Source organism: Polypterus senegalus, chromosome 13, assembly GCF_016835505.1.
Source record: "Polypterus senegalus isolate Bchr_013 chromosome 13, ASM1683550v1, whole genome shotgun sequence".
Classification (NCBI taxonomy): Eukaryota; Metazoa; Chordata; class Cladistia; order Polypteriformes; family Polypteridae; genus Polypterus; species Polypterus senegalus.
This window is the reverse complement of record NC_053166.1, coordinates 71,476,000-71,494,734: the sequence shown is the minus strand read 5'-3', so window position 1 is coordinate 71,494,734 and position 18,735 is coordinate 71,476,000. Positions and strand designations below refer to the sequence as shown.

At 37.2% G+C, this 18,735-nt stretch overlaps 1 protein-coding gene across 1 annotated transcript in view; it reads right to left on the bottom strand.

Annotated features, from left to right (window-relative positions):
* gnl3l (guanine nucleotide binding protein-like 3 (nucleolar)-like) overlaps nucleotides 1-15,648 on the bottom strand; it is a 51,661-nt gene extending 36,013 nt beyond the window's left edge. The window contains exons 1-6 of the mRNA XM_039775059.1: nucleotides 15,565-15,648; nucleotides 15,432-15,475; nucleotides 9,329-9,424; nucleotides 8,744-8,860; nucleotides 5,343-5,426; nucleotides 5,114-5,249 (exon numbers count right to left, since the gene is read on the bottom strand). Of these exons, the coding sequence (XP_039630993.1) occupies nucleotides 5,114-5,249; nucleotides 5,343-5,426; nucleotides 8,744-8,860; nucleotides 9,329-9,424; nucleotides 15,432-15,475; nucleotides 15,565-15,577 (490 nt within the window). The 5' untranslated portion in view covers nucleotides 15,578-15,648. The remainder of the gene's footprint in view (nucleotides 1-5,113; nucleotides 5,250-5,342; nucleotides 5,427-8,743; nucleotides 8,861-9,328; nucleotides 9,425-15,431; nucleotides 15,476-15,564) is intronic.
* Nucleotides 15,649-18,735: the final 3,087 nt, after the last annotated feature.

Sequence of the window (18,735 nt, the reverse complement as noted above, 5' to 3'; positions counted from 1 at the left end):
AAAATGAAACACTGAATAAACCTAAAAGTACAATATGGATAATCAACTAATAACTGTTAATCTAGGTAATATAGAAAATTGTACCTTTGTACTATACCTTAAGCTTTGTCCATTTGTCATCTCTGATTTCACCTCCTATATACACTCTTTCTAGCTTTACCCTTTCCTCCTATAGTTTGACTTCATCTGCACTATTCACTGCTCTGTGCAAACTGCTCACAATTCAACAGCAACATTGAACTCTAGACAATTATGTGATGAAGAGAGGTTTGTACTTAAGCACCGTCTCAAAAATGCCTATGGGGTACTGTATTAGTGGGGTTTAATGAAGACATCAGAATGCAAAAACTGCTGATTCTTGCTTAATGCATATTTATTCATGCATAAATGAAATAATGAAAAATACATTTTCCTAACAATGGGAAGTGACTCGGCTAAAAGACACATTATTTTTTAGGTTTGCACTTTTTTTGTTACAAACTCTCTGGCTAATCATTCACTGTACAGTTAATTTCATCATTCAGTTGACATTAGAACATACACATAAGCTAAGAAAGCATTTATTCTAAAAAAAAAACACAATAGCACCTTTTGCAGGACATGCATCCAAAGATAATCCATTTGATCTAGTTTACTTTTTACTATGTATGTCGTCTGGTAAAATTTATAAATAGGCCAACAAAACCTTCAGTTTCCTGTATAACCTACTTAAAAAGTACAAACATGCAAAATCAGTGTTGGAGAAAAAAAAATATTGGTCGGCAATATTTCCCCAAAAGCAAATGAATACAACACCAGAAATTTAGGAATAAAACAAATACAGTACCTATAATTTCTGAAACTATAAAATAAAACTACTGATGTCTGGGGAAGCACTTAAAAAAATTCCATGAAAATAAATTTAGGCAAATACAGCTTTTGGGAAGACTTTCAAAGCAGTGAAAAACCTTCTGTGATCTGGGCTGAATCGGAGTAAAGATGTCTTTAAAAAGTGAAACAAGGACTGATGAGCCTGTATACGGAGAATGGTAACATCCACTCTAATTCTTCCACTTCTTGGAGTCACACAGTTGTACGCCAGTTGTGGTGCCTTCTAGTGTTTTGGATTTTAGTTTATTTTTTGACCATTCCTTCTAACTAATAAACTAATACATTTTACGTATTTGTTCAGATCCTGTATTAATTTGTTCACAATTGGAGGAACAAAACCATATTCTGGTGTCAGAAAATGGTTTCCAGCTTCAGAATGACTCACTAATTTTGACTTAATTTTGTTTGCAGACGGTTTTACTATCTTAAGCGTCATGAGAGGTTGTTAATGAGATGTAAGCAGGGGATGAAATGTGATAATGAGCAGGGATGGTAGTGCATCTACAGTGTGGAAGACAAAAAAATAATCAGACTTTTAAAATCTGAGCTTAGCTATTTATTCCCAAGGTAATTACCTTGGAATTGCAAGCATTTTAATAACCCAATATTATCCTGCCCTAGAATAGGATCTGTGAAAATAAATACCACTCCATTTCCTGTTAAAGAAAATTTCACATTTAGAATTTGATTTTTAACTGCCCTATTTGTACAGTTTGAAATATAAATCTTAATTCCTTCTGTTGTCACACAGGCAAAACTTGTTCTCTTTTATTCTGCTATTAATGCTTATTGTGAGAGCCAAAGTATCGCTTACCGGACTTTGCCACTGAGATAGAATATAAACAGCAAACAACATCAGTGAAGCTCAGCTAACAGGTAGAGCTATGTACTGTGTTTTTTTAACGTGTGTGGCCATGAGTTAATGTAAATATAGTACTAAAAGTTTTCCATTTCCCTTTCACAGCCCAGTATTAGAACTGGCAACATGCCTGTAGTGTTAGCAGTCCAAATACCTCAGTAATGCTTGACGTGAAATGCTAGAACTAATGGTTTCACATCACACTCAGTACTATCCTAATGCACCCGCTGAGAGTAGTGGGAGAGTATTATAAGTGATGCTCCATCAGTTCTTGACTAAAGGCAAGTTTAAAGATGCTTTTCTTTCATCTTGTTGAACAGAGGCTTTTCACTAAATGCCTTTAAACAAAACCATTATGTTAAACAACCATTATGTTAATTCCTTTATTTATCACACACCTTTGTTATTTTTAATATACTTTCTGACAACATAGATCAAACTATCCTATTTTATAATTGCACAAAATTGTTTATTAAAAAAAAACTGTGAAGAGAGACTGCTAAACCCAAGGAAACTCATATGGCTTTTTCACGTACTTCATGGTTTTACTATTCACTTTTTAAATATCTATATGAATGCATAACGTAAAAATGTAGAATCATGCAAATTCTGTCATATTCATTTGAAAACATACAAAGCATCAAACCGTTTTCTTAACATAAAATGCCCTGCTGTTGGAGAACATAACAGCAGTAATTTGGTTCTTAATAAAGACACCATAAAATATTACTAGATGCTTAATTGAACAACCACATACTAAGCCAGTGCTACTTAGTAACGATTCCCTTATTTTAAGATTCTTAATAATGAAGTCAATTCTTGCCACAAAGTTAATTTGTTTCTGCCTGTAGTCTTCTCAGATTTCATATTAGTGTATATTTTAGTTTTCTGACAGATTTCCACAAGTATATGTTTGTTTCAGAAAACAATTAATACCATATTTACTTTCAAACATTTTCAGCCGCTTAATAATGAACACACATAATTTAGGTGCAAAGTGCAGGAGTTGCTCACCTAATGGCTAGGTTGTTATTTGGATCAGAAAATTAAGTTTCTGAAACTAAAATTTAAGTAAAGGAAAGAATAAAAAGACATCTTTGCTCTAGAAAAGCAAATAATTTTCTGAATTTCATAAGAAAGTATAAAAATGTAAAGAATTATTATCGTTATTATGAAAACACAATTTTTGCAAATTTGTAGCAGTGAGACTAAAAATGAAGATAAACCACACAATCAAATGAAAAATTCTGCTCACAGTGATTTGCCTTTAATTAAGAAATCAGATGTTACACAGCCCCCCCCCCGGACTAAGTTCAAAAACTACTACATTAAGCTTAATGTTGGGATTCTCAGCACTTTTCTTATACTGCTTACTGCTCACATTACACCACTAAAATAACAAAATGGATATAAAAATAGAAACGTTTACATTGCATTTTCTGAATAGTTGATATAGACGTACTGAGAATGTCTGGTAAAATCCCCAGAATGCAAAAAAGAATTTAGCAAAAATATGAATTATGTGCTTTATAATGTGATTTATTAAGCAAAAAGTAAATTATTTGTAAAAACACAGATAATAAAAAGGTATTAGTATTTTTTACTGCCAAAACTTCAGATCAAACACAAAGGCAATGTTTAAACCTAGCCAAATGAGATGCACAAACCAGTGTGTTTCTTTGTGCAGGCCACAAGCCCAATGAAATGGGGAGGGTTACGTCAGGAAGGGCATCTGGTGTAAAATTTTGCCAGATAAATATGCTGACAAAAATACATATTTCCATTCTGGATTGGTTGAGGCCTGGGTTAACAACGGCCACCATCAGTACGGTTAGCCAAGAGGGTGCTGGAAGAAACTGCAGTACTGTTGGCCGAAGAGGAAGAGGGGGAAGGAGTGTCCGAAGGCAGGAGGAGAAGAAGAAGGTAAAGAGAGTGGAAGTGAGGGTAGGAACTTTCAATGTTGGCAGTATGATTGATAAAGGGAAATAGTGTTAATGGGCATGATGGAGAGAAGGAAGGTTGATATAGTGTGTGTGCAAGAGGCCAGATGGAAGAGAAGTAAGGCCTGATGTATTGGAGTTGGATTCAAATTGTTCTATCATGGTGTGGTTGGGAGGAGAAATGGGGTAGGGGTTATCCTGAATGAACAGTATGTGTTTTGGAGGTTTATTGTGTCTTTGTGGACTTAGAGAAAGTATATGACAGAGTGTTTAGAGAGAAGTTGTGGTACTGTATGAGGAAGTCAGAAGAGGCAGAGAAGTATGCAAGACTGGTAAAGGATATGTGTGATATAAGTGTGACAGTGGTGATATTTGCGGTAGGAGTGATGGATGCATTCAAGGTAGAGGTCGGATTACATCAGGGATCAACTCTAAGCCCTTTCTTATTTGCAATGGCGATGGACAGGTTGACAGATGAGAATAGACAGGAGCCCCCGTGGACTATGATGTTTGCGGATGTCATTGTGATCTGTAGTGAGATTAGGGAGTAGGTTGAGGAGACCCTGGAGAGGTGAAGATACGCTCTAGAGAGGAGAGGAATGAAGGTCAGTAGGAACAAGACAGAATACATGTGTGTAAATGAGAGGGAGGTCAGTGGAATGGTGAGGATGCAGGGAGTAGAGTTGGCAAACGTGGAGGAGTTTAAATACTTGGGATCAAATGGTACAGAGTAATAGGGAGTGTGGAAGAGAGGTGAAGAAGAGAGTTCAGGCAGGGTGGAGTGGATGGAGAAGAGTGTCACGTGTGATTTACGACAGATGGGTACTAGCAAAAGTGAAAGGGAAGGACTACAAGACAGTAGTGAGACCAGGTAAGTATGTTATATGGGTTGGAGACGGTGGCACTGACCAAAAAACAGGAGACAGAGCTGAACGTGGCAGAGTTAAAGATGTTAAGCTTTAGATTGGATGTGACAAGGATGGACAGGAATAGAAATGTGTACATTAGAGGGTCAGCTCAGATTGAATGGTTGGGAGACAAAGTCAGAGACGCGAGATTTTGTTGGTCTGAGCATGTGCAGAGGAGAGACGCTAGATATACTGATAGAAGGATGTGAAGGATGGAGCTGCCAGGTAAGAGGAAAAGAGGAAGGCCTAAGAGAAGGTTTATGGATGTGGCGACAGAGGACATTCAAGTGGTGGATGCAGAGGAAAGGAAGATATGGAAAAAGATGATTCGCTGTGGCAACCCCTAATGGGAGCAGCTGAAAGAAGATGAACAACATAGGCAATGTTGAAATGAAAAAACAAAGTTATCAATTAATGACTTGCTTCCATGCAGAGCAGATGGGTTTTTCTGTTCTTATTTCAACAGATTTTAATATTACATTTTCTTTTAGAACAGGTCTTATTATTAATAGTCCTATGCTGGCTGTTGTACATACCAATCTTGTTTAGCACAAGAACAATCTTCTTATTTGTTCCGCTCTGCAGTACTGCTTGCTCCACTTGAGGACATCGACAACCAAGTGGATCTCGTGCATCTAACACCTCTAAGATCACATCAGCTGCCTCAATCACCTAGAGGATAAAAAAAAAAAATCCCACAAAATTCTATCTTGATGCAGCTTCAATGAACCAGTCAAAAAATGAATTGAACAGTTATTTACAAACCTTCTTAAATTCTCTGTAATAGGCTTTTCGTGAGTTTTCATTTTCAAAATTTACATTTTTCTGTAAGCTTTGAAGCTCCCACTCCTAGAATGGAAAAATAAGAGAAATTAATAACATTTTATTACATACAGTATTTTGCAACTTTTAAAAAGTCCAAAACAGGAATTTCCAAATCCTGATCCTACACAGTCAAAGCATATGCAGATAAAATGATACATTTAAAATTACTACATTTTTATCTAATTTGTGCAGTTAGGTTGAATTTAAAATAAGGATGCCTGTATATCAAAAACATACATTTCATTAAAACTGTCTAAAATGTAACCAAGGACAAAATGTAAATTGTGGACATCGTCAACAGGTGCCAGTATAACTAGTTTAATTTGTTTTCAGAGTGCCCTGTAGCATTTTGCTTAAAAATTTTATGTCTCTCTCAGACAGTCTTGGATCTAAAGTCATTCCTAACCGCCTAAGAGCAATATCTGAAGTAACACCAGAAGGGGTAACATCACAATAGGAAAACCTATTGTGGTATACTATGCTACATTGTTTTTAAGAAGAGTTATCTGTTGTAATATCTTAAGTAAATAGGAAAGCAATGTCTTATACCATTTTAAACAAGAACAATGTAAATCCTCTCCCTGTAGGAAACCTGAATAAATTTTTAAAATTTGCCAAGAATGCATTAATGTAATTGTAAAAAAGCTTGTTGAATGTTGCTTGATCTATGTCGAGGTTTTAACATTTATGAAGACCCACTTGGAACCTTTCCTGTTATATAACTCTCTGATATGGGTCGGGAAAGAAGGTTGTGTTTATTTATTTTTTCAGCTTGATAATTGTTTTGGAACACAATATACCTATTGCATTTATACAAATGACCCATGTACTGAACTGTCTGTTATTATATGTGTTGTGTTCTCCTAAAGAAACATTAAAAATAAAAAAAAGAAAAAGATGTTACAGTACACTCTTTGTACTAATTATCCCTGGGATAACCTAGGATAAAGTGAAGACCACTAAAAATAAGGTTAAGAACTGCAGATGTCTCAGGGCCTGTCCTCTTTTTGCTGCAGAAAAACACCGGAAGTGCATACATCAAGGCATGCAGATGTTAGGAGACTGGAAGACCAGAGAATGCATCATGGCACAATAAAGTGATTGGAGGCTGATTGGAGGACCACATCTTCTAGTTATATCACTTATAGGGGATATGAAAGATAAATGAACGTCAAGTATACCACTTCCTTCGACTTCAGAGATTACTCTCAACACTCCTAAGAAGAATAAAAGAGAGTCCAATGGGAAAGAGTGAAAAAAATTAACTATGTAAAATGCTCCATTTATATAAAATGGAAAAAACTTCTTAAACTTTACTTGTGTGGTTTTCAAAAACCCCTCTTCAGTCACAGGGTTTTTTTTTATTTTGTTTTCCTAATGACTTGCCTGTAAGATTTGTTCTTTGTATAGATAGCACATCTGTCATTGCAGAGGAATTATTTGTTTCAGAAGCCATGTTCAACAGTGAGATATTCTCTAATAAGATGTACATTTGTTATTATTTTTCTAACAACATTTCCATTGTCCCTACAATCAGATTAATATACTTTAAAATGAATTGTGACAAAGGTATGTTTTGATTACTTAATATTAACATATGGTGTATGGAGATTTCAAACAGCATCTATCAATCAATGCATAAGATGATTTTTGTGGGATATGTTCTTGGTAGAATGACATTGAACTTAAAAGGTCTCCTCTTGTAGCTATTTCTTTATACTGTGTAATACGATTTGATATTCCTTTCACACTGCAAACCCTAAAATACATATCAATGTCATATATTTTTTCTGAAATGGCTGATGTTTATTTAATAATTTGCACACACATCCTGTGCAAACTTTAATTAGTTTATATGCCTGAAGAAGGAGTCCGAGTTTCCTCAAAAGCTTGCATATTGTAATCTGTTCAGTTAGCCAATAAAATGTGTCATTTTGCTTGACTTCTCATTGCATGCATTTTAAAAATAAAACTTTTCAGGGAGCTTACATATGTTCCCAATAACAATTTTTACGGTATAGTGAGGAAAACACGTTTGTCCCATGCAACAATGCACATAATTAGATATTTTTCATACTGTGGTTCTGGACATTTAGTCAGAAGTTAATTTTAGATAAAATGGAGTTCAAGTGGACATATAATACAAAATAGTAATAACATTTCTTTTCTTTTAAATTAGTTATCTAACACCTGTGTAGAAAAAAGTAGCCATGTTACCTACAACTACAAATAACAACTAGACATTTCATGTAGTTATTTATATGTGGCCTACTCCTCCTTGTAAAAACTATTTAAACTTAGAATCATTTATGAGATTAGGAGCATTACCTACTCACTTCAAGTCCTCCAACACCTCAGCAGAGTATATTTAAATCTTACTAAAGCAAATCCAACACTCTACATTTGCTCCCTTCTTCAGCATTTCCAATATAGACATGCTAGTGTGTTTCACATCATACATGATCCAGCTACACTATAGCTATACTGGATGGAATGGATGATCTAACATTTTCATGAAGAATCCTCTGATGCCTTGTCTATTTTAATGATATTTGCTAATGCAGCAAAGCTCCAGACACCACAAGATAGATCAGTTACTGTGATAAACCATTTCTATTTGAACAAAATCATACTGACTGTGGTGCTGGGAAAGCAGAAAAACCTTACAATTGGATTCTAGACAAACAGACATTCACTTTTTCTCTGAGGAAGTTTGGCAGTGCACAATGTATCTCTAGAACATGTGCATTGACAATGTCTCTCTATTGGGAAGGGAAAAGATTAGTCAGATTTATACTGCCAGGACTGGACTAAAAAATGTGACATTGTTACTGTATTCAGACAACTAAATTGGATTATCCTTTAATTAGGATGAGTTTAATAGAGGAATCGGTACATTTTTCAGATCTGAATAATGCATGCTTAAATACCTAGAACACCAAAATGTTCTAACTTTTTTCAATCAGAATTTTCTATATACTAAAAGAATTACAGACAAAGATGATTTGACTAAAATCACTGTGACAACTGGCCAGGAAGGTGGGTAATCAGACAAGTAGTAAACCCTTTCTGACAACACTACGTTCTATATTTTCAAGGGACCATTCCAAATAATTACTTTTATAAATGAGCTATATTAAAATCTGATTGATAATAGATTATTCCTCCTTTAATATATTCACTATTGTATGAAAAAGAGATACAGGTGGCACTTTTGTAGGGAGCTTTTAATAACAGGAACTATAACAAACCTATCTTTATAAGCAGGAATTAAAACTATAGCACAAACATTATTGCCCTCCTGCAGTCATTATTATGCCAATCCATGGTGCAGAATTTACCTTCTGTTCAAATTCCTTTTGCCGTCTTTGAATGTCTTTTTGAAAACTTTCAAGGCTACGACGTTTCATTAGCTCCTTCTCTCGAGAAACTTTCTGTTTTGCCTGAAGCTCCTCCAGCTGAAAGAAAAGGGTAGTTTTAAAACACATTATGATCTCCATTTGCGTGATGTTCAGCTTACTTAAAATTAAGATGACCAAAACATACAGAGAGTAAAGTAAAAAACAGAACTGTTTGCAAAGACATTTTACTTGTTTTTACTAACCAAAAAAAGCAAACTCTATGAATTGTAAGATGAAAAAGAAATTGCGACCTAGATATGTTAATGATTAATCTTATGTTATCTCTTCATAAAAATACCACTGAAAATGAAAGACTGCAAAATTGACGAAGCTGAATAAATCTAAAAAGAAAAAAAAGCAACAGTGGCAAAATACTGCCTTTTTTAAGGCTTAGTCAGTATCAACACTTTCATATTTTATGAACTTTAACACTTGTTTTAGACTTCCACCATGTTTCTAAGATAAATCCTTAGGCATGTCATGCAAAGCTATTCATTTCTCATATTGGTGTTCAGCAGTACTCACCCTTTTTTTTCGTCGTTCTGCATCCCGCTGGACATGCTCCTTAAAACGTTGGACATTTGGCACACCTGGGTCTTTGTTAAGTTTCTGATCACTGTCCTTAAAAAATGAAAGATGAAAATCATACTTCTGAGATAGCACTAAAGTAAGAGTTTCTCCGACTTGCACAGACACAGCTTTTTTGTATTTGTGCAGCCTGCTATAGCTCCAGCAGCTTTTTTTCCATTAAAAGTATTACATCAAAAATCAGCAGGTACCACTCACTGGAAACTAAAGTTTGGAAGGAGGAGGATCTTTGTAAGCACTGCAATAAATGGCTGGAGGTGTATTTGAACTTTCTGAGGATATTACCCAGATTACAAAAAAAAAAATCATGTAGCTATTTCTGATCACTGAGAAGGAAAGCCTTCATTTGTTACTGATATATGTTAGTTTTAGCCAGAGAACAGTTACCTGTAATAGATAACAATGATACATTGATGCAGTAAAGTTAACTGTGTTATTTATGTGCATTGCAAAGTATATGGTAAAGAGAATGTTGTGTGTCTTAGTTTTCTAAACCTTCATTCTTTGTCAGGTGCACAGTCTGTTCTGCACCCTCTTGGTCACCAATACGATAATTTCAGGATTTCAAAATATTTAGAAACCTCAGATTCTAGGACTGGATGCCAGTCAATCCCAAAGTATAGTCTTACCCATAAACTGGATGAAGAAGAAAATAAATGGTGGATGGTAAAACCCAATTTGATTGGAGGCAGTTTATGCATTCGGGCTGACAGACTTTGAACGGTGGACTTACTGTAGGACTTCATTTAAATGAAAATATAGTAAACATTCAAGAGGATAATGTAAAACTATGTGATTGTTTACTTTTAAAGGGTGGATATCAACACACTGAACATTCAAAATTTATACTGCTTCTTATTTCTCCCTCTTCAGAAAATAGAAGTGTGTCAATACAAAATGAAGCTTTGCATAAAACCTAATACTGAGTAGTTGGTACGTTTCATGTTACTTATAATGGGTGCATAATCTGTTTTCATTGAACTCTAATGATTATTCATTAAATAGAAATGAAATTTAATTTTCATTGAAGTGGTGAAAAAATAAATCAGCATACACAATTGTATAGATATTTACCTTAAATGCATCATGCTGAATAGCAAGTCACCTTCCTAATTAAAAGAGTGTTCATCAGTGTTATGCTTTGCAAACTTAAAGCAGGACAAGGTTGCTGTGGCATTTTAATAGATTGAGCCATATAGTTGAAACTAATTACCATCATAAGCACTCTGATTGTAACCATACAGTGACAGATATGCTCTGACATGTTTAGGTATTAAAGACAGAGGTTTAAAAAAAAAAGGTACTTTTCACTAATCAAGGTGCTGGAGAGAGCGGAGTTATTGATGAGTATATGCAAGTAAGAATTTCACTGTACTAGCACGAGACAATAACGACCCTATGGCTCAAATAATTATTGTAGCATGCAGGCGGATACAGCTGTGTTTCTTCTTGAGGCCAACTTCTTTTTTTTAATTAATTTTATGGTAATCATTTCATATAAATCAATCAATTTTTACAAAAAGTAGGATTGAGAACAAGTTGACCCCCACCCCAGGCCAACTTCAAACTAAAAAGAGAGCAATGAATAGAAGTAGCATTCTGTTGTTTTCTTCATTTGTTTGCTGCGCATGCCGTATGTTAAGTTGAACTGCATTGTACAGTACTAGTGATTTGACTGGCTCTCCCTGAAACAACTTTTCTGTTGTGGACCACCCGGTGAGCATACCAGCAATCCTACAGGCACAGACACAAGTGCAACACATCTCTACTTTTAATGTGGGAACAGTTCCACTCTGCTTCCAACCCTTACAGCACCTTCTTTCCTTCCTTCCTTCCTTCCTTCAAGTCCTTTCCTCACCATCACTCCTCCTCCAGCAGGCTTGGTCCTCTTCCACCCAACTCTGTCCTCTGTAGTAGTGGCTGCTAACTCCTTTTATAAGTCATCCAGAAGTGCTCCAGGTGCTCACTGACCCAGTTCCAGCAGCACATCCGGGTGTGGTGGAGATCCTGCAATTAAGGGCTCTGCAGCTCTCTAGGTGCCCTCTACCGGTGGCCATGGGCCCCAGAAGTGTGAAGCTTCTAAGCGCCAAACCCATGGCTGTACAGCAAGCCAGGGGAGCTGCCCTCTAGTGTCCCAGGGCTGGTAGTGCCCAGAACACCGTTTGTCCTCCAGCCCTTGCACTACAGGGATGTCCCGACTGAGCAAGGGTTCTAGTCATCCGTCACAATGTGTTGTGCATATTGCTCTGTCTTCAGCAGCTACTTATTTCCATTCTCCATTAAAAGCATACTTCAAAAAGCAGGAGGTACAAACCACTGCAAGGTAAAGTTTGAAAGAACAAGAATCTTTGTACACCCTAAAATAACTGGCTGAAAGTTTATCAGAGATGAAATACAAGGTGGAAAATAGTTAACTTTTACCACATATTTCTTAAAATTTTTATATAAAATGCAATACACACAATTACTTCACACATTTAGTAATTCCTCAAATGGAGTTGTCTGAATAGTGTAAATTATAGCCTTTTCTAAAGTTCTTCACCATAAAAGTGTGAATGACTGAAAATCTTTACATGCAAATGAGAATCCAAAGTGCAATGCATGTGCAAACGAAACTGAGAATTTTAAAAATGAATACAGTCAAATATACAGTCAATCCGGAAAGTATTCACAGCGCATCACTTATTCCACATTTTGTTATGTTTACAGCCTTATTCCAAAACGGATTCAATTCATTTTTTTCCTCAGAATTCTACACACAACACCACGCGAAAAAAGTTTACTTGAGGTTTTTGCAAATTTATTTAAAGTAAAAAAATTGAGAAAGCACATGTACATAAGTATTCACAGCCTTTGGCATGAAGCTCAGAATTGAGCTCAGGTGCATCCCGTTTCCCCTGATCATCCTTGAGATGTTTCTGCAGCTTAATTGGAGTCCACCTGTGGTAAATTCAGTTGATTGGACATGAGTTGGAAAGACACACACCTGTCTATATAAGGTTCCACTGTTGACAATTCACATCAGAGCACAAACCAAGCATGAAGTCAAAGGAATTGTCTGTAGACCTCCGAGACAGGATTGTCTCGAGGCACAAATCTGGGGAAGGTTAAAGAAAAATTTCTGCTGCTTTGAAGGTCCCAATGAGCACAGTGGCCTCCATCATCCATAAGTAGATGAAGTTCAAAACCACCAGGAATCTTCCTAGAGCTGGCCAGACATCTAAACTGAGTGATCGGGGGAGAAGGGCCTTAGTCAGGGAGGTGACCAAGAACCCGATGGTCACTCTGTCAGAGCTCCAGAGGTCCTCTGTGGAGAGAGGAGAACCTTCCAGAAGGACAACCATCTCTGCAGCAATCCACCAATCAGGCCTGTATGGTAGAGTGGCCAGACGGAAGCCACTCCTTAGTAAAAGGCACATGGCAGCCCGCCTGGAGTTTGCCAAAAGGCACCTGAAGGACTCTCAGACCATGAGAAACAAAATTCTCTGGTCTGATGAGACAAAGATTGAACTCTTTGGTGTGAATGCCAGGTGTCAAGTTTGGAGGAAACCAGGCACCGCTCATCACCAGGCCAATACCATCCCTACAGTGAAGCTTGGTGGTGGTAGCATCATGCTGTGGGGATGTTTTTCAGCAGCAGGAACTGGGAGACTAGTTAGGATAAAAGGAAAGATGATTGCAGCAATGTACAGAGACATCCTAGATGAAAACCTGCTCCAGAGCGCTCTTGACCTCAGACTGGGGCGACGGTTCATCTTTCAGCAGGACAACGACCCTAAGCACACAACCAAGATATCAAAGGAGTGGCTTCAGAACAACTCTGTGATGTCCTTGAGTGGCCCAGCCAGAGCCCAGACTTGAATCTGATTGAACATCTCTGGAGAGATCTTAAAATGGCTGTGCACCGACGCTTCACATCCAACCTGATGGAGCTTGAGAGGTGCTGCAAAGAGGAATGGGCCAAGGATAGGTGTGCCAAGCTTGTGGCATCATATTCAAAAAGACTTGAGGCTGTAATTGCTGCCAAAGGTGCATCGACAAAGTATTGAGCAAAGGCTGTGAATACTTATGTACATGTGCTTTCCCAGTTTTTTTATTTTTAATAAATTTTCAAAAACCTCAAATAAACTTTTTTCACGTTGTCATTATGGGGTGTTCTGTGTAGAATTCTGAGGAAAAAAATGAACTTAGTCCATTTTGGAATAAGGCTGTAACATAACAAAATGTGGAAAAAGTGATGCACTGTGAATATTTTCCAGATGCACTGTATGTAATAAAGCATTATGCATTTTTGATGATTTTTTTTGTTTCCATTTGGGACATTTTTATTTTCTAGTTCCGACTTACATACAAAAGTCCGCTAGAACGAATCTCATTCGTAACCCAAGGCCTGTCTGTGTATTTAAACCTGGGGAATTTCATCTTCTGTTCAGCACTGGAGTGTCTACTGTGTAATTAAGACTAGAAACTGTCTAGTTGTAGGCGTTTTATCATTACAAGGAAAAAAATCAAATAGAGGTATTGTTTGTTCGTTCATTAATTACCTCAAAAGTAAAACAAACACTTGCTTATTTATCTACAGAATTCAGAACTGGACATCAAGCAAAAAAGTATACATATATATCATAAGAACGGCTTAAAAACTGTAGTGACCTACTTAGGTTTTGGGGAAAAGGTCTTATTAGCTGCACATAATGTAATAGACCAGAAACAATAAAGATAAAATGAGAATGCTCCACATGGTGAGTCCACGTAACTCTTGGTAACTTATTCTAATGACTTTGATTGTGATATAGTTAGTAAACTTGTGAAAGTTGTAGATGACAATAAAATTTAAGGGGCAACAAATATTGAGGAGGTAGCAGAACGAATTTTAAAAAACTCTTCAAAACCAGGCAATGACCTGGAAAATGCATTTTTTGTGTACAGTAGTGAAAAGTGCTACTTGCCTTAAGAAAAAAAAACACACAAATGTTAAGCTGGTCTGCGGGAAGTAAATTCTAAAATAGATTTGGGGGCTTAAATCGACATAAAATTCTCATTGTATAGGACAAGTGGCAACAATTAAAGAGGCAGATGAAATATCAGGTTAGCAAAACTGTTGAGGATAAATCTGGGGGAAAACAATCTGTCTCTAAAACGTAACTGTGAGCCTTCATCTAAAGTCATGCATGCCATTCTAGTACACACCAGGCTAAGATTTTTATTTACTCTGACAGACTCAGGAAAAAACATCTCTTTGATCCTGAGCTAAAAAACAAAAAGGAAACTGTTATAGCAAACACTGGTCTGCAGTTGTACTCAACATCTCTTTTGACAGTAACTAAAATCACATATCACTGATCAGCTCACTGTGTGTGTGTTACCTCAGCATACATCATATTCCTTTACTCTTTAATCTCGTTACCACAAAACATGAAAACACACAAAAAATGAATTACGTTTTGTAAATTCAGTGTTTTCGGAACACCTTGTGGATACAAGAATTACGTTAAGCTTGTACCAAACTAAGCATAACCGAGAATACATGACAGTATGTACTTATACAATACATACATAACTGATTAAGAAGTCATGTTAAAATAGTGATGATGTGGAAACAGAAACGTCTCACACACATTGTTATGGCTTCTATTGCACACAATGCAATGAAAAGCACTGTAATGTTTGTAAACTGGAATTTCTAGCAGCTTAGCTGATTTTTGGAGCTGAAATGTGAAAATCAGTTAAATCTATCCATACAATGTTACATAAATCCATCCCAACTTTGCCAAAACAGAGTTACAGGAACGTGTATTCTGTCGTCTACAAAACAGTAAGAGTGCGACAAACTCGTTCTCCACGAGAGCATCAAACACGTGCTCAGCCATAAAGGTAACATTTAGTGCTAAGTGCGATGTGGGAATTGTAGTTTCATCCACAATAGGTAGCGAGGCAAACTGGCCGAATATAAACAACGTTTCCCAGAATGCCTCATTCTAGCATGCGTTACCAAGCTGTCCGGAAACTTTAACCTGAGAATGTGATCAAAATTGCTTACCTTATTACGGTTCTTGAAAGGACATCGCTTCGGTCTTTTCTGCTCTAAAAACACAAGCACATGTTAATGAAAGCCTGGCCATTGGCACTGTTAAAAATTAGCGTCGTGTAACAGAATAGTCAATGCAACTCACTGGCTCTTGCCATAGTCCTTTGCGAGCTGCTGGTGTCCGTAAAGCAGAAGAAAGGGGTGGAGGAAATTGCGTGGCACGACTGTCGCACGGACGCTGATTGCGTCGTCTACTGTATTTAATGTATATTTAAATATACTCATTTATGTGAAATCCACAAATCTTGTTATTGGAAAATTTAATGTAAATTGTTAATTCATTTTAATTTGTTGGGTGGATCTTTTTTTTAATAAAATGACATTTTTCATGGATAACGTGCTGAAGAATAGACACATAATAAGCAACATGCATGTTTAGGTTTTTGCCGACTCTGCCTTTCGTATGATTTAACTCCTGGCCAAGCCGCTGTCTGTTGAATATGCACATTATCTGTATAGTTCTAACGATTTCCTTTTACGTCCTAGAAATGTCGACCCTCAGTTTTGGGTTTAGGTGTAAGTATAGGTGTGCTCCCTGTGATGGAGTAGCACCCCATCAACCCCTGGTACCTGCTTTGCAACCACTATATAGCAAGGACAGGCAGGACATAACAATGCAATTAAGCAAGCAGATTCAGAAAATCGAAAGACCTTTTAAGACTGCTTACAAGACACATAGTAGGGAGCGTTGATTTTAGTCCATCAAGAGTCAAGAGAATAGTTGTATTCGCTGTTAATAGGTAAAGCACCTGGCTGCGGACAGTGACAAACCGTCAACTTTTCATTAATTATTGTAATGGGGTGAAAAGTTACAGATTACCCCAAATTAGGCTTTTAGCAAAACTTGTCAAAATATGGTGTTACATTGATTTAATGTGCAATTGTCTTAAGTTTATATTGGATATATAAGATTATATTTAATGCTCAATAGATTCCATATAAAGCTGTATAATAGTTTAGGGAAAGAAAATGTCATTTGCTGCCAGTTGCATGATGCCAGAGAAGCATTTCGGACCTATTTCTGTCTTATTTTCGAGAATTTGTTGTGATGTGCGGATTGCCTAACACTAGATTTTGAGAGGTAAGATATAATGCTCATCTTTAAACCAAACTTTTTTATGATACCTTCCGTAGCAGTTTTGCCTTTGTTTAACTCATTTGGATCTTGATATTAACACCAATATTTCTGATTGGTTTACGTCTGCTTCTTGTATTTATTTACTTTTATAGATGGTCTACTGACTTGTTCAGTTTTGTCCATGTCTTCTTGTTCTTCTCTTGTAGTCTCTTTAATATTAGTGCATCTTGCTGTTGCCTTTACCTGCATTCCTGTATCTTCTGTGCTGTATCTTCAAATATGGTTCTACTTCCAAAGTTAGTGAATAACATGAGTGGAAATCTGATTGTTTGACTGCTGAATTTTTAGAAATGTGGCAGAAAGGAGTCTTGCTGTTATATATGTCCTTGTTATTTCCTCTTTCTTGGACAGTAAAGGATGGTGAGGAAGTGCTCAAGCTGCATTCCCTTTTGTTGTCATGCATGTATGCCACAATGCTCCTCTAACACTGTAAGAGCAAAGTACAGTGCATCCAGAAAGTATTCGCAGCGCATCACTTTTTCCACATTTTGTTATGTTACAGCCTAATTCCAAAATGGATTAAATTAATTTTTTTTCCTTAGAATTCTACACACAACACCCCATAATGACAACATGAAAAAAGTTTACTTGAGGTTTTTGCAAATTTTCGCCCATTCCTCTTTGCAGCACCTCTCAAGCTCCATCAGGTTGGATGGGAAGCATCGGTGCACAGCCATTTTACGATCTCTCCAGAGATGTTCAATCGGATTCAAGTCTGGGCTCTGGCTGGGCCCCTCAAGGACATTCACAGAGTTGTCCTGAAGCCACTCCTTTGATATCTTGGCTGTGTGCTTAGGGTCGTTGTCCTGCTGAAAGATGAACCATCACCCCAGTCTGAGGTCAAGAGCGCTCAGGAGCAGGTTTTCATCCAGGATGTTTCTGTATATTGTTGCAGTCATCTTTCCCTTTATCCTGACTAGTCTCTCAGTTCCAGCCGCTGAAAAAACATCCCCACAGCATGATGCTGCCATCACCATGCTCCACTGTAGGGATGGTATTGGCCTGGTGATGAGCGGTGCCTGGTTTCCTCCAAATGTGACGCCTGGCATTCACACCAAAGAGTTCAATCTTTGTCTCATCAGACCAGAGAATTTTGTTTCTCATGGTCTGAGAGTCCTTCAGGTGCCTTTTGGCAAACTCCAGGCGGGCTGCCATGTGCCTTTGACTAAGGAGTGGCTTCTGTCTAGCCACTCTACCATACAGGCCTGATTGGTGGATTGCTGCAGAGATGGTTGTCCTTCTGGAAGGTTCTTGGTCACCTCCCTGACTAAGGCCCTTCTCCCCCGATCACACAGTTTAGATGGCTGGCCAGCTCTAGGAAGAGTCCTGGTGGTTTTGAACTTCTTCCACTTACGGATGATGGAGGCCACTATTCTCATTGGGACCTTCAAAGCAGCAGAAATGTTTCTGTAACCTACCCCAGATTTGTGCCTGTCTCGGTGGTCTACAGACAATTCCTTTGACTTTGTGCTCTGACATGAACTGTCAACTGTGGGACCTTATATAGATAGGTGTGTGTCTTTCCAAATCATGTCCAATCAACTGAATTTACCACAGGTGGACTCCAATTAAGCTGCAGAACCATCTCAAGGATGATCAGGGGAAACAGGATGCACCTGAGCTCAATTTTGAGCTTCATGGAAAAGGCTGTGATTGCTTTTATGTACATATGCTTTCTCAATTTTTAAATTTTTAATCAATTTGCAAAAACCTTAAGTAAACGTTTTTCATGTTGTCATTATGGGGTGTTGTGTGTAGAATTCTGAGGAAAAAAATGAATTTAATCCATTTTGGAATAAGGCTGTAACATAACAAAATGTGGAAAAAGTGATGCGTTGTGAATATTTTCTGGATGCACTGTATAAGTACTGCATCAGAAGAGGATTTTTTAGTGTTATCAAACAGAATGGGCATAACACTTGGTGCCCTGGTATTCTAGATGAGCTGTTCCTATTTGACTGTGGCTTTCTTCCAAGATGGCTATATGTAGGAGGTGGGTGGAGTCAATTCTTTAGTTTGGAAGCCAAACCATGAGCATGGATTAATATAACGTTCTGCTTTTGGCTAGAAACTAAGTCAGATTGGTAGGGTAGATTAGTATCAGCATTAGCATAGAGT